The sequence below is a fragment of the Vicia villosa genome, linkage group LG2 (genome assembly GCF_029867415.1).
Source record: "Vicia villosa cultivar HV-30 ecotype Madison, WI linkage group LG2, Vvil1.0, whole genome shotgun sequence".
NCBI classification, from domain to species: Eukaryota; Viridiplantae; Streptophyta; class Magnoliopsida; order Fabales; family Fabaceae; genus Vicia; species Vicia villosa.
In genome coordinates this window covers 213,909,234-213,923,008 of record NC_081181.1, presented here as the reverse complement: position 1 = coordinate 213,923,008, position 13,775 = coordinate 213,909,234, and the positions used below count along the sequence as shown (strand labels likewise).

Genomic DNA, 13,775 nt, shown 5'->3' with positions numbered 1-13,775 from the left:
CGGATTAAACGGTGACCGTACATCCGTTGGTGATGATACCAATATTGCTGCCGTCGATCCACCAGTATTTGTTGTTCTAACTGGGGATGAATCTGCGGCACTTTGTGGTGTTGTTCCGGTCAGAACAACCCCTTGATTTCCAGAAAGATCAGAATTATTTGTATTAACTTCAGCCATGTTAGTTAATTTCCGACCACTTCTTAATATCATACATAACTATTATACTAACAAATATAAAACAAACAGCAATTGACGAGTCCCACTGGGCGTGCCAATTTGTTTACCCAGAAAAATGGTAAACAAGCGCTAGTTTCCTTTTTAAAGGTTACTTTTGCGGAATCAACTAGAATACTCCAGGACTAATTGCTTTATTTTGTTATATTATGTGTATTTGGTTTGTATTGAATGCAACAGTGACTTTAAAGTAAAAGTAAAACACTGAAATTAAAGGCTTTAAAGTAAATCAAAGCAATAAAAAAAAGGCAGTAAATGTGCACTGAAAGACGAAATATAACGTAAAATGATTGCATTAATTAAACTGGTACGCATACGTACATTCCAAGGTTGCACTCGTTACTCATTATTGCACAGAGATTTGAGTTTACTTGTGTTTTGTAGAAAATGCGGACCCCTAACTATTCCTATGGAACTTGCTTAAATAGTAAAAATAAAATAACTACTACTAACGGTCGACTGGTTATCAGTCAACACGTGTCTTCGACATGCAAGATCTTCAATTGTGAGACCTCCACGCGTCCTGTAAGAACTGCAAGAAAACTGCTTGAAACTGCCTCTTAACTTCTAATACCTCTCGACTTTTGCTTCAGTTTCTGCAGCAAAATTCTTAAGTCTTCGCATTCTTCTGATCGAACGCTGAAGCCTCTGATCATCTTCCTAGTCGAACAGCTTCGACTACTAAGCATTGCTTAGTCGAACCACTTCGACCTAAATGGCAATGTAATTATTTAATTGAGGCCCAATTACCAATTTAGGGCCTTTCCACCAAATTGAGGCCCAATTACCAATTTTGAGCCCCAGTTGCCCATTTATTGGTAAGTCGAAATCCTAGGGTAACACAGTGCATCACCATTAAACCCATAAAAATTAACTTTAACATTAAAATATATTTCATAAGAAAAAAAGAAATTGGAGATGTAATTTTACACAGATAATCAATAAGTTTGATATATATTTTAAGAATATTTTAATAATATAAAAATATAAAACGATAGTTTATTATTAGATGAAAGTATAAAATTTATATTGTCAATACATGTCTATTAAATTCAAATAAATTGTTTTTTTTTATTTTTTTACGTAATTTCAAAAAACAATATTTATTAAAAATCAACCAAAATATTATATTTTTAATCTTCGTTTTTTGTTTTCAAATTAAGACAATGTTATTAATGGTTGTTAACCTCTACTCCTACCACTTTATAACTACTAGTACGATGATCTCTAACTATCCCTAACTTCAATTGTATAACATCGTCAACCACCACACTCATTAATGATCTAACCGTTATTCTGACCACCACTACAACTAACTCTAACCATCACCGACCACCGCCTTTGATCACCTACGATAACCACTTTATCCATCTATAATATCAAGTATGATCACCGCTATGACCACTATCAACCATTAGTATGATTACGACCATCATCAGGACCATTGGTTACCACCATGTTGATCATTGTCAACCAAGTTGACCATCATTAGTCACCAACCACCAACGACTACCACTTTAACCATCACTCTGACGACCGTAAACCACCACTAATCATCACCACTAACCACTACCAATTACCACACTCTAAGGACCAACAATCACTTTGATGTTCAAGTTAGTGATGATCGGAAGTAATAAATTTTAGTGTTAGAATAGTGTTTTTTGAACATGGGTCATTCATTCGGTTTTTACTAGGGTTTGAGTCCACAAGACACCTATTTCACGGAATAAATGATCTCATATCTCGATTCTCCTTGATCTGATAGTTAAGCTTGTTTCGCGAAACATTTGGTCCTTTCGTGGTTTGGTTTGTTCCCTTATATGGCCATTGTAGAGTGGGTGTCGACCTCGTCGAAAACACAAATAAAAGACTAGTAGCAAGTGGTTTCTTACAAGGAACTGGTCTAAACTTCAATGAGATATTTGCACTAGTAGCAAGACTTGAAACAATTAAAAATGCGGTGTCAATTAATATACAGAAAGGTTGAACCAATCTGATGTAAAGTCAACATTTTTTAATGAACCATTAGAATAGAAAGTCTAGACCCAAATGTTCATAATATCCCAAGTCCATCTAGTATCATCAGACCCCACTCATTTGCTTTAGAATATGTTGAACCCTCGGAGAGTACTTAAACTAGCATAGACGAAGTGAAGTCGACCTCAAGTCATATTGATTAGCTCGCCACAGTATGCTGTGTGGGCGAGATCACCCAACTAAAAAGTTAACTCAACTTTAAATCAAGAAGTTGACTCATCTTTGAATCATACAACGAATTTAAGATGAGAATTATACAATGGAGATGCATATAGAAAAACAAGGTGTGAGTGACAGTAATGATATACACCCGTAACAATAAAGGCCATAAAAGCTGGTCTTGCAATTAAGTTCTAGACAAAGAAGGAACAAGGCACTAAAAAGCAATAACAACATAATTTCCGTAACGATGAAAGCCTTGACGGTTAAGTTAAACTCGAAAGACTATAAGTACGTCAAAGAGAGTGGTGTGTTTATAAATAATTTATTATTTATTTAAGTCAATTTCTTGATTCACAAGCAACTGTTGTATTTGTTAGGAATTAGTTAAATTTGTCAAGTGAGGAAGTTATAATGGTTATAAGCTGTTAGAATAGCTCATGCTATAAATAATCATCATCCTCAGTTTTATAATTACCAATTCTTTCTAATCAAACACCTTTCTCTCAATTCCCTTTTTTCTTGTGTGAAGCTACATTTCTTTCTTATTACTGTTGATCAACCTATTTCTTACCTTCAGTTAATAATCTTTAATCCAATTCTTATGAATCTAATCCAACAGTTATAACATATAAAGAGAAAGAATAATTTAAAAGATTAAATCGAAGCATTTGTCTTATTCATTATTCCCATAATAACATGATCAAGATCTCCAAAAAGAAAACTTATTATAATGAACAAAAACAAAAGCAACAAGACTCTATCAAAAAAACCAAAAACAAAAATCCAATCCTCATAATCATGTCATGATTGTTTCTATATTTGGAAGAATTTTCAACAAATCCACTTTGTTATCATAACTCTGTTGTTCATGTTTAGTCCATGGGGTTGGTAGAATAACAGCCTCATGTTGTGCATTAAGGATGTTTTGCATTGTATCCTCACTCACTCCAAAAGCAGCTGCAAGTTCAGGTCCCATCATGGTTTTCATAAGTGATGAAGAACCCACCAAAAACTGTGGCTTGTTCTTCTTTGAAGAAGTCGTGAATCCGAAGAAATCTAGTTGTTCATTGCTTGAAGCTATTTGACAGAATGGAAAGTATCTTGGTACAAAGAAAACATCTCCTTCTTTTATTTCTGTGTCCATTGCATTGCTTCCATTTGGAAACAGGATTTGGATTCTACCTGAGCCTTTCATCACTACGCCATACTCGGTTGCCCTAGGGTTTACGTGCGGTGTCATCATCGATCCCTGCAATAAAAAATCGTTATGTCACTATCCATCTCACAGTCATGGGAACTTATTTTAAAAAGTGTAGATTTGAAATGTATGCAATGTGACCGTAGATGCTCAGCCACATCTAAACCATCTGGTCAAGATGTGGCTGAGTGCGTGCAGTAACATCAGAGATGTCATTGCTTACGGGAATAACTATTGAATAATACTAGTTTTGTATACCGGTTTGAGATTGACGTGATAAATGCCAACTCCAGAAGATTTGAGTGGAGAGTAATCGGAACCGTCTAGAGTAACGCTTGAACCGTAACTATTTTCGAAATCTGCTTGTCTATCATAAAGGTTGCAAGAGTGAGGAGATTTATGGGTATCATGGTTTGCTTTCTTCTTTTGCATCTCATTGCTAAATACAGATACCAATAGCTTCCTCCAAGACCAACTTGTTTTCTCCTTAGCTTCATTATCATCCTTTTCTTCTTCATCATCTTGATCTTGCATCATTTTCTTCATGCGGTGCAATTTCTCATCTTCTTTTAGTTGAAGGAATTTGGTCCATAAGCTTGAAGCCTTGGCATGTGAATCACCAACATGCACAATTGGACCATCATGTCTCCTTGTGAAGAATCTCCCCAACTCTACTCCCGATACCTGTCATCAAGTTCGTTGTTAAGTACTCCCTCCGGCCTTATTTATAAGTAAAGATTCCTTTTTTAGGTTCATTGAGTAATGAATGTATCTGGTCTGCATAGTAGACCAGATACATTCATTACTCAATGAATCTAAAAATGAAATATTTGCTAACAGACACGAACATCGAACACAATACTGACACACAGTAACATTGTTAATTTCTTTGTTTCCTTACATTAAAAGCAGCTTCGAGAATTCGAGGATGGAATCCGGAAAGTACTGACACTGGATTGGAACCTCCTCCAATATAGAAAGACTACAAACATATATTAACATATTAGCAAGAATGTTAATCAAATTATATATAAAGATATTAATTTGTTTTCACATATACCTGGAAAATGCCTACTCCCAAACTCTCTGATGGATCAATGCTACAAATAATCTGCAGAGTTTGACTATCTCCGGTATTCGACAAATAGAATGTCGAACCAGCTGGAATTTGATACACATCTCCCTTCTTCAATTCACTTTCAGCCAATTCATCATCATATATGAATCCCACCTTTGCTTCTCCTGAACTAACAAACAAGATGAGAGTGGAATCAAGATATTGAGGAACAAATAGAGAATTTGGTTCCATAGTAATGAAACCAATATGCAGTGGCCTCTCAGAAATTCTTCCACCATAACTATGTAACACACTCATCTCCCCAGCATCTGTCTTCACCAAACTCTTGGAGTTTTGCAACAAGAACAGTTTTTCATGCTTCGAATGTGGTCCATTTTCTTTATCTTGTGTTTCTATCCCCCACAACCCCATTGTCATGGACACGCCATGACAAAGAATAAGTAGCATGATCAAAAGAGTCGCTCTGTTTGCCATAGTTTCTTAGTTTGTTGCTTACAACTTTGAAGCTTGCTTGAGTGAAAAGGAAGGACAAGGAGAGTTTATTATATAGGAGACAGAGAGTTTTGGGAGAGACATGTGTCAGACATGTAGAAATTTAGGATCTTGTTGTCCATGTATTGTGTTCTTTTGGAGAGAAATATTAGATCAAGGACAGACAAAGTCTTATGATTGAAAACTTCTACTATTTCAAAAATTGATGCCTTGCGTACCCATTTGCAATTTTTTTTTTAAAAATGTTTTTAGTACAACTAACTATTGTCCAAAAAAATTAATTTTCAATGTTCATCAACCAACATGTTATACTTATACAATATTATCTTTCCGACATACTATATACTTCTTCCGTCCCATAATGAGTAACCTAAAATACTATTTCATACAAATTAAGAAAAGTGTAAAAAAATAAAGGAGAGAATATTGTTTTTACTGTAGTACTTTTATCATGTATTGAGAATGATGAACTTTTTATTAGAGGGTAGAATTGAAAAAAATGTATTAAAAATTGAAATGAGTCATTTATTTTGGGACATAATTTTATTCCAAATGAGTCAGTCATTGTGGGACGGAGGGAGTACAATATTATCTAATACGTTTCAAATGTTCAAATGAATTGTTCTGAAAAATAATATTCGGACACATCATCTGAATGATAAAATCTCGAGAAACCATTAATATAACATGCACTCCATTTTCCCCCTACATTCACTAACTTTTGAAAATAAAAGAGATACCCTTGTTTATCAAGGATGGACGATTATTTCAGCTTGCATCGCATTAGTTTGTGGAGAGAAAGCTTAAACTTTTAGGGTGAATTTTGTCTATATTAATTACTTTTATAAACCTTGGGAGGACTCATTAGTGTAATTGGGAAGTATCTTGTTTGGTTCGCATGTACTCCAAACTAGATGAAGCGGGTCATTGGAAGACAAGACAAATGGCATGAAACAACTGTCTCTTTCAAGTAACATACATTCATATAGCTTATTAAATTATATCATTTTGGAAATTTATTTACGTAGATATTAATGATTTCTGTCTGAATCATTTTTCGGCCACGAATCCTCCAACATTTTCCTAGAATCTATGGGAGGCAAATTATTATCGACTATGACGAAGAATTGCCTCGTGTCTGCCTGATTAATCCACACAAGGAGAATTTGGCGACTGAGTCGTATAGACACACAATTGACCACATACAAGCGAAAGATATTTGTTTCAAACCATGTCGTAAGCACCATCGGACGCGACCTTTAGTGAATATCATATGGTCCTCTAGTTGATGAGTTTGCGGGTCTCAAATTATGTACTAAGATCTACCTAAGTAGGTATTAAGCAAGTTCAAATATTTACAGGGTATCTGTATAGATATTGATGGGATATTTGCATAGTACCACGAGCATTTGGTACCTGAGTATGTACTAAATGTGTCATATACTAGTCCATAGAGTACAATATAAGGTTAAATCCAATGGTATTGTAGTGTTTCCTACATGCATATGACACCAACATCAGAGAGAGGTCCCTCAATGCCAGCTCATCAAAAGTTCTTATAGGAAGAACAAGATAAGGTAGAATATTCTATGGATGTGTTTCCCAGATGCCTTCATGTTGTCACTATTCGAGAAATTGCCATCAGTAGAGGAGAGTTTCAAGAAAGCATCCCCAGTGGGATACCATACCAGCAATGCTATTAGAGGAACGGGGTCCACATCAGTATAGGAGACATTAGAGAAACAAGGGTTTGCGCCAAACTCGATAGTTAAACTCTTTTATAGACCATGTTTATTCTTGTAAACATTTTTAGTAGTAATTTATCACATTTGTTAATTTTCTATAGGAATGTCATATGGATATCTTGTTTTATCAACCAACTTATGTATGATAACTAGTATTACGGGTGATATATAGTTTTAAGTTAACTGTTGACGTATTTGGTGTAAAGAGAACATGGTTCAACCAATTCACTATCATTTAAATATAAAGCTTATAGTTAAGTTAAGGGTTTGTACAAATAGTGTTATCTGTAACACCCTTCCAAACCCCACAAAATTAACGATTAATTTAATCATGTAAACATAACCACAAGGGTGTCACACTTCTTAAAACATTATAATCATCCTGCTCCGTAACACAAGTTATCATAGTAACAATTAAACTACACATTTTATACCAGGGATGCTACAAGACATCCAATATATCTGATTTGATTCAAGTACTTATAGAAAAAACAACGCAACAGATTCATTATAAAAATTCAATTAATACTTCCACAATTAAGATTGACTCTTAAACTCTAACATTCATAACATTAACAAAAGATAAGTGTCATCAACACTCAATTCAACATCTTAGAGTATCACCATGAAATTAATAGCAAATGCTGCAAAATACTCAACAAAAGAAATTAAAAAGACAAGCGTCAACCCAACCTAGTTTACATGAATTAGAGTAGGATCCCTACTACTTAAAACGATAAACTGAAACAAGCTTCAATAGCTAGCTTCCACTTACTTCCTTGGAGTCTAATCCTGAGTATGTGCATGTTACCCACGTGGAGGCAACATTCAAACAAAAGGGGTGAGTAATAATAATCAATCATAAACAACACAAGATAAAAGTAAACTTCAACAAATATAGTCTACAAATAAACAACATCAATACAACATATACTCACACCTTCATTCATAATAAATAGTTCACACATAATCACATAGTAATCATCGTTAATCACCACATCGTATATCATCAATCAACATATGCAATGTCACATAGAATGTTAATGTAGGGACAATGACTTAAATGCATGTGGTACAAATTCTGAACAACTAGTTCATTCCCCCCCCCATGATCCCCACCATAGGATATATTTCCTCTTGGAACCGGAGTACACAAAAAATCGTTACCATCACCATAGGTAACACTTCACTAAAATTCCTGAACAAGGAACTTTAGCTACTCGCACTCGAACCATCACCATAGGAAACGAGGCCACTTCATAAACAGAACCAAAGTTATAACATCATGGATGCATGGACTCTCACCATGCAATAACACACATACGTTCAACCTCAGTTAGTCAAGTGTGTCCTCAGCAACATAATCATCATCAACATAGCATGTATACATTTAGACATGCAACATCGTTAAGACATCATCACAATATCATCATAATAACATGATCAACAACATCTTCATCAATTCATCATACAACATCATTTACCATATGCAAACATCAATAAGTATTACTACAATCAATAATAACTTCAACTTCAGCCACTCAACATAGGTATATTCATAAACTTGTAATCATGTTATTTTATTATAACATCAACAACATTTACATTGTTATCCAGTTATAATTCACATTTTCAACATCATAAATATCATTACAAGATAACATAGATAAGTACGCATAATTCTCATGAATTATGCATGTTGTCACGACATGTTGAGCCCATGAGACTAATTCCATTTGATGGCAAATTGGGTTAGCTTTCCAATGCTTCGAACGGGGTGACATTTGGATTTAGGGATTAATCTAAAAAGAATTAAAACCCTATTCTACCATTCCCTCGTATCAATCATAATTGAGAACCATTACCCACATTTACCTTAGAATTCTCCTATAATGGCTTCTTCTTTCTCTATGGATGGATGTTCTTCTCAAGTCTCCTCTTGCTCTAGCTCTCTCTTCTTCTCCTCAATTTCATGTATGCAGTAAACTGATCACTCTTTTCCTTATTCCCTTCATAAATATCCCTCAAATATAGTTTACCTCTTTTACCCTCAACTTAATCTCATACAAGTACCATCATGCCCCTAAGATCTCTACACCTCTAATTATTTCGTTTTCCTTATTATTTTATTAATAAAACGCATAAAAGCTATTATTTAATAATTCTAAATGATTTTCTAACAATCTCCAATTACTCTTTATACCTCACCACATGATCACATACCCCTACTCCCTAACTTATATAATTAACCATCATGAATAACTAAAGAAACACCACAAAAATACAATTAAATCAAGTAAAATAATTTCTAGAAAATGGGGTGTTACATTATTCAGATACAACATGCATGGGAAATATGATGTCTAAACATGGTTATCAAGTGAGTCAGAGGTTTTTGTTGATAGAGTTATCCAAATATACCCCGAGTTAAATAGACCATTTCACGCAAGAAGCTCTATAAGTAGAACGAGATAATGAGGGCCTCAAGTGTTGGATCTTGGAGAACGACCTAAGGCAATATAGCTCATTCAAGAAGAAATCAGGGTGTAGAGAGACCCATAATGTAGAAGAAATGTTAACAACCAGACCATAACACATGCAGGATCCAGTCGGTCATCCGAAAAATATTCCAACAGACGAAGGGAGGAATACGTGTGTTGGAACCCGTAATTATAAAAGATATACCAGGAGTGCACAAAACATGAAATTTCGGAAGGTCGGGATCAAAAACACCTTCCATATTAGAGAATCTTCCAGAATTGACAAGATGAAATATTGTTGCTTTCACAAGAGTCATGGACACACCACCGATGACTGCATCCAGCTACAAGATATCATTGAGCGTTTGATAAAGAGAGATCATTTTTCTGGGTATAGAAAAGGCAGTAAGAGAGATAGAGAAGAGTCTCCGAAGAACAAGTCCCTATCCAAGATTGTGGATGCCATGGATACTAGTGATGGGACCATTAGCGAAGATGAAGGAGCGAGTAATGGGGAAGTGCCAACACATTGCAACAATTATTGGGGGACCACACCGAGCAAACATCCATAAGAAAGATGGAAGTGCCTCAGCTAAAACCCTAGAAAGACCAATCTTCTTCCTGGCCATAACGGCCACTTCGATGTGTCACAAATACTCATCTATGGCGAAAGCTCTTGTGACATAATGTATTCTAAGTTGTTTGAAAAGATGGGCCTCAAGAATGAAAATGTGTGCTCATATGAAAAGCCATACTTGCAAGAATTCAACGACACAACCACTCACCCTTGGGTATACATTGAATTAATGATATATATGGGAGAAGGAACATACGTTCAGACTATGGAATCAAAGGTCCTTGTAGTCCCTTGCAGTCCCTTGCAAAAGCGTCTACAATTGCATTTTCGACAAACCTTTCACGGTTGCCCTTAATATTGTGGCCTCATTGATAACTCATTATTTGTGAGATGTTTAAGCTCTTACTACTTGATTTTAATTGATGTTAAAAAGTTGTATTGGGTTTATTTAAGTAGCTTTTGGTGTTTTTAGCTTAATTAGCACGAAGCACACTAGGTTTTCTCCTTTGTGAACTTTATGTGTTTGTTACTTGTGTAAGACTACTATGGTGATAAGTTTTGGCACGACAGGAAGGCAGTAGCCCTTCAACATCATTTCCTATTAGGCCTTAGAGCCAGAAGATGATGTAAGGAGCAAAGTTTCTCATAATTTGTGAAAACTTGATGAATAAGATCAAACACTACAAGACAAAACCTGCAAAAGTTGTTGGATGTTGAAGTTTATGCACTGCTTGTCTGTCTGCGTAGCAGGCCTATCATATGGCATGTTGTCCCCTGCATGGTGAATTATACTACCTTGTATTGCTACGAGAGGATAAGGAGAAGAAATATGTTAATTTTCCTAGGACAAACCAATGGATAATTATAAGGCCCATGATACAGTGATAAAATTAAAACTTAAAATGAGGAAGATATAAAAGGACTACTTTGATGAAATGTGAGGAGGTTTAGAAGTTGGGAGACTTGAGAAATAACTTTGAAAAATATCTCATTTGGAGAAGAAAAATTTTAAACCAGAAGTGAAGAGATCACTTCATCTTTCTCTCTTGAATAGGTGATGAGCTACCAGGCGTGTAGAACTCGCCTCCAACTGATCAAAAGATTGCGAGGTGTAGAAGTGTTACACTGAGGTTTTCATTTTCTCTTCATTAAGTGTTTAGAAATATTAACTTTGTAAACTTGTGTCGTGTTTATTTTGCTCACCATGAGCTAAAACTCTTTATGTTGAGCAATGTGAAGTTTAATGAAAATTAGTATTTTCTGTGTAATGGACAATGAAGATGACTCGAGTGATTAATCTTCGATAGATGAAGATATGGGAGTATTTGTGAGACGACACTATTATAATATATTATTAGCAAAAATAGAATATGATATATTATTAGTGAATCTCTATCTTTAGTAATATCATTATGTAAATTAAATAGGCTTTATTGTTATTGAATCAATATGATTCAAATACTTCTGTATATATACTTTACTGAGATATGAAAACAGACAGGAATTCCATTATTCTATTATGGTATCAAGAGCAGGTTTAGATTCCTAAAAACAACAATTTCTTTTTTTCTGCCGGCCCTAATTCCTGTAATTATCATGGCCGAAAATCCTTCACCTGCTTCTCCCAAATCCAAACAAAATGCTATCCCAACCACCATCTCTCCTATTCATCCTGCACTCACTGTTTCTAATATCACAAATTTCATCAAAGTCACCCTTGACATTGAGAAAATCCAATACAATACATGGTCTGAACTGTTTAAAATACATGCACAAGCATATGAAGTTATCGACCATATCATCCCCCCATCAACAATCGATTCCACTTCATCACCCTCTCTCAAAGAAACTGACCCATCTCTATGGAAACGCCTCGATGCCATTGTTTTGCAATGGATTTATGGAACAATATCCATTGATCTTCTTCATACAATTATTGAACGCGACTCCACCGCTCAACTTGCCTGGGATCGTCTGTTTGATATATTTTTTGATAACAAAAATTCAAGAGCTCTATACCTAGAGCAAGAATTTTCCAGAGTTAGCATGGAACAATTTTCTGATGCCTCATCATACTGCCAACACATCAAGTCTCTTTCCGACCAACTCTCTAATGTCGGTGCACCTGTTTCCAACGAACGAATGGTGCTTCAACTAGTCTCCGGTCTTTCCGATGATTATGCTACTGTTGGGTCTCAAATCCGTCATTCTGATACTCTTCCCCCTTTTTACAAAGCCCGCTCGATGGTTGTCTTGGAAGAAACGGCACGTGCAAAACGAACGGCTGTTACCGCTGCCAATTCCACTTTTTTGGTCGCTCAGGAAGACAACAATTCAGGTTATTCACCTTCTCATCATCCCAATCGCAAAAATAACAACAACAATGGAGGTCGCAATGGTCGTGGAGGTTCTAATCATAACCGTGGTAGTCGAGGTCGCGGACGAGGAGGAGTTCGAGGTGGACGATATCATTACCATCAACAAGGACCATGGCAGCAAACACAAACATCACAACATCAGTGGGCCACTCATCCTTGGAATGCACAGTGGCAACCGTGGGCTATTCCTCCTTGCCCTTATCCTACAACCGATTGGCAAAGGCCAACAACTCTAAACTGTCAGCCTGGTATCTTGGGAGCAAAACCACAGCAAGCACATGTTGCTGCAACTCACTCATCATCTGCACCAACTGACATTCAAGCTGCTATGCACGCTTTATCTCTTGCTCCTCCTGACGAACAGTGGTACATGGATACCGGGGCTACATCTCACATGACATCAAACGGAGGTAATCTTACGTCTTATTCCAATATTAGCAACAATATTACTGTCGGTAGTGGTCATAACATTCCAGTTATTAGTTGTGGTAATGCATTATTACAGAACCCTCAATATCCCTTAACCTTAAAAAATGTCTTGCATGCACCCAAATTAATCAAAAATCTTGTTTCTGTGAGAAAATTTACCATTGACAATGAAATTTCTATTGAATTTGACCCATTTGGTTTTTCTGTGAAGGATTTTCAGACAGGGATGCCTTTAATGAGATGCAATAGCTCTGGTGATCTTTACCCTCTAACCACAAGACCATACAATCCAAGTTCAACACCGTCTACCTTTGCCGCTTTATCCAATGAAATATGGCATAATCGTTTAGGACATCCGGGAGCATCTATTTTGAATTCTCTTCACCGAAACAATTCTATCTCATGTAATAAGTTTCGAAACAATTTCTTCTGTCAGTCTTGTCAACTCGGAAAACAAATAAAGTTACCTTTTTATGAGTCCTTGTCGTCTACCTTATTACCCTTTGATATTGTGCACAGTGATATATGGACATCACCAACTCTTAGTTCTAGTGGTCATCGTTATTACATTTTATTTCTTGATGATTTTACAAACTTTTTATGGACCTTTCCTCTAGCAAACAAATCACAAACTCACTCCATTTTTTTACAATTTCGTAATCACATTAAAACACAATTTGAAAAAGACATTAAATGTTTTCAATGTGATAACGGAAAGGAATATGACTACTCTCTTTTTCATCAATTTTGCAAGCAAAACAGAATGATATTCCGATTTTCATGTCCTCACACATCACCTCAAAATGGAAAAGCCGAGCGAAAAATTCGTACTATCAATAAGATCATTCGCACTCTCCTTGCTCATGCGTCAATGCCACCTTCTTTTTGGCATCACGCACTTCAAATGGCTACTTATATCTTAAATATCCTACCCAACAAGAAACTAGCTCTTCAAACACCAA

General features: G+C 35.7%; 1 protein-coding gene across 1 annotated transcript; it reads right to left on the bottom strand.

Annotated features, from left to right (window-relative positions):
* Positions 1-3,189: 3,189 nt before the first annotated feature.
* Positions 3,190-5,211, bottom strand: LOC131648200 (vicilin-like seed storage protein At2g28490). Its single transcript, XM_058917979.1, has 4 exons — positions 4,695-5,211; positions 4,536-4,616; positions 3,893-4,318; positions 3,190-3,685 (listed from the first exon to the last, which is right to left on the bottom strand). Exons 1-4 carry the CDS (start codon positions 5,184-5,186, stop codon positions 3,233-3,235), a joined length of 1,452 nt encoding a protein of 483 aa, XP_058773962.1. The 5' UTR covers positions 5,187-5,211; the 3' UTR covers positions 3,190-3,232.
* Positions 5,212-13,775: the final 8,564 nt, after the last annotated feature.

Coding starts and splice junctions, on each gene's coding strand:
- LOC131648200 (XM_058917979.1), bottom strand. CDS start 5,186: ATGGCAAACAGAGCGACTCTTTTGATCATGCTACTTATTCTTTGTCAT. Junction 4,319..4,535: donor TTCTCGAAGCTGCTTTTAAT/GTAAGGAAACAA, acceptor ACTTGATGACAG/GTATCGGGAGTAGAGTTGGG. Junction 3,686..3,892: donor ATCACGTCAATCTCAAACCG/GTATACAAAACT, acceptor TTTTTATTGCAG/GGATCGATGATGACACCGCA.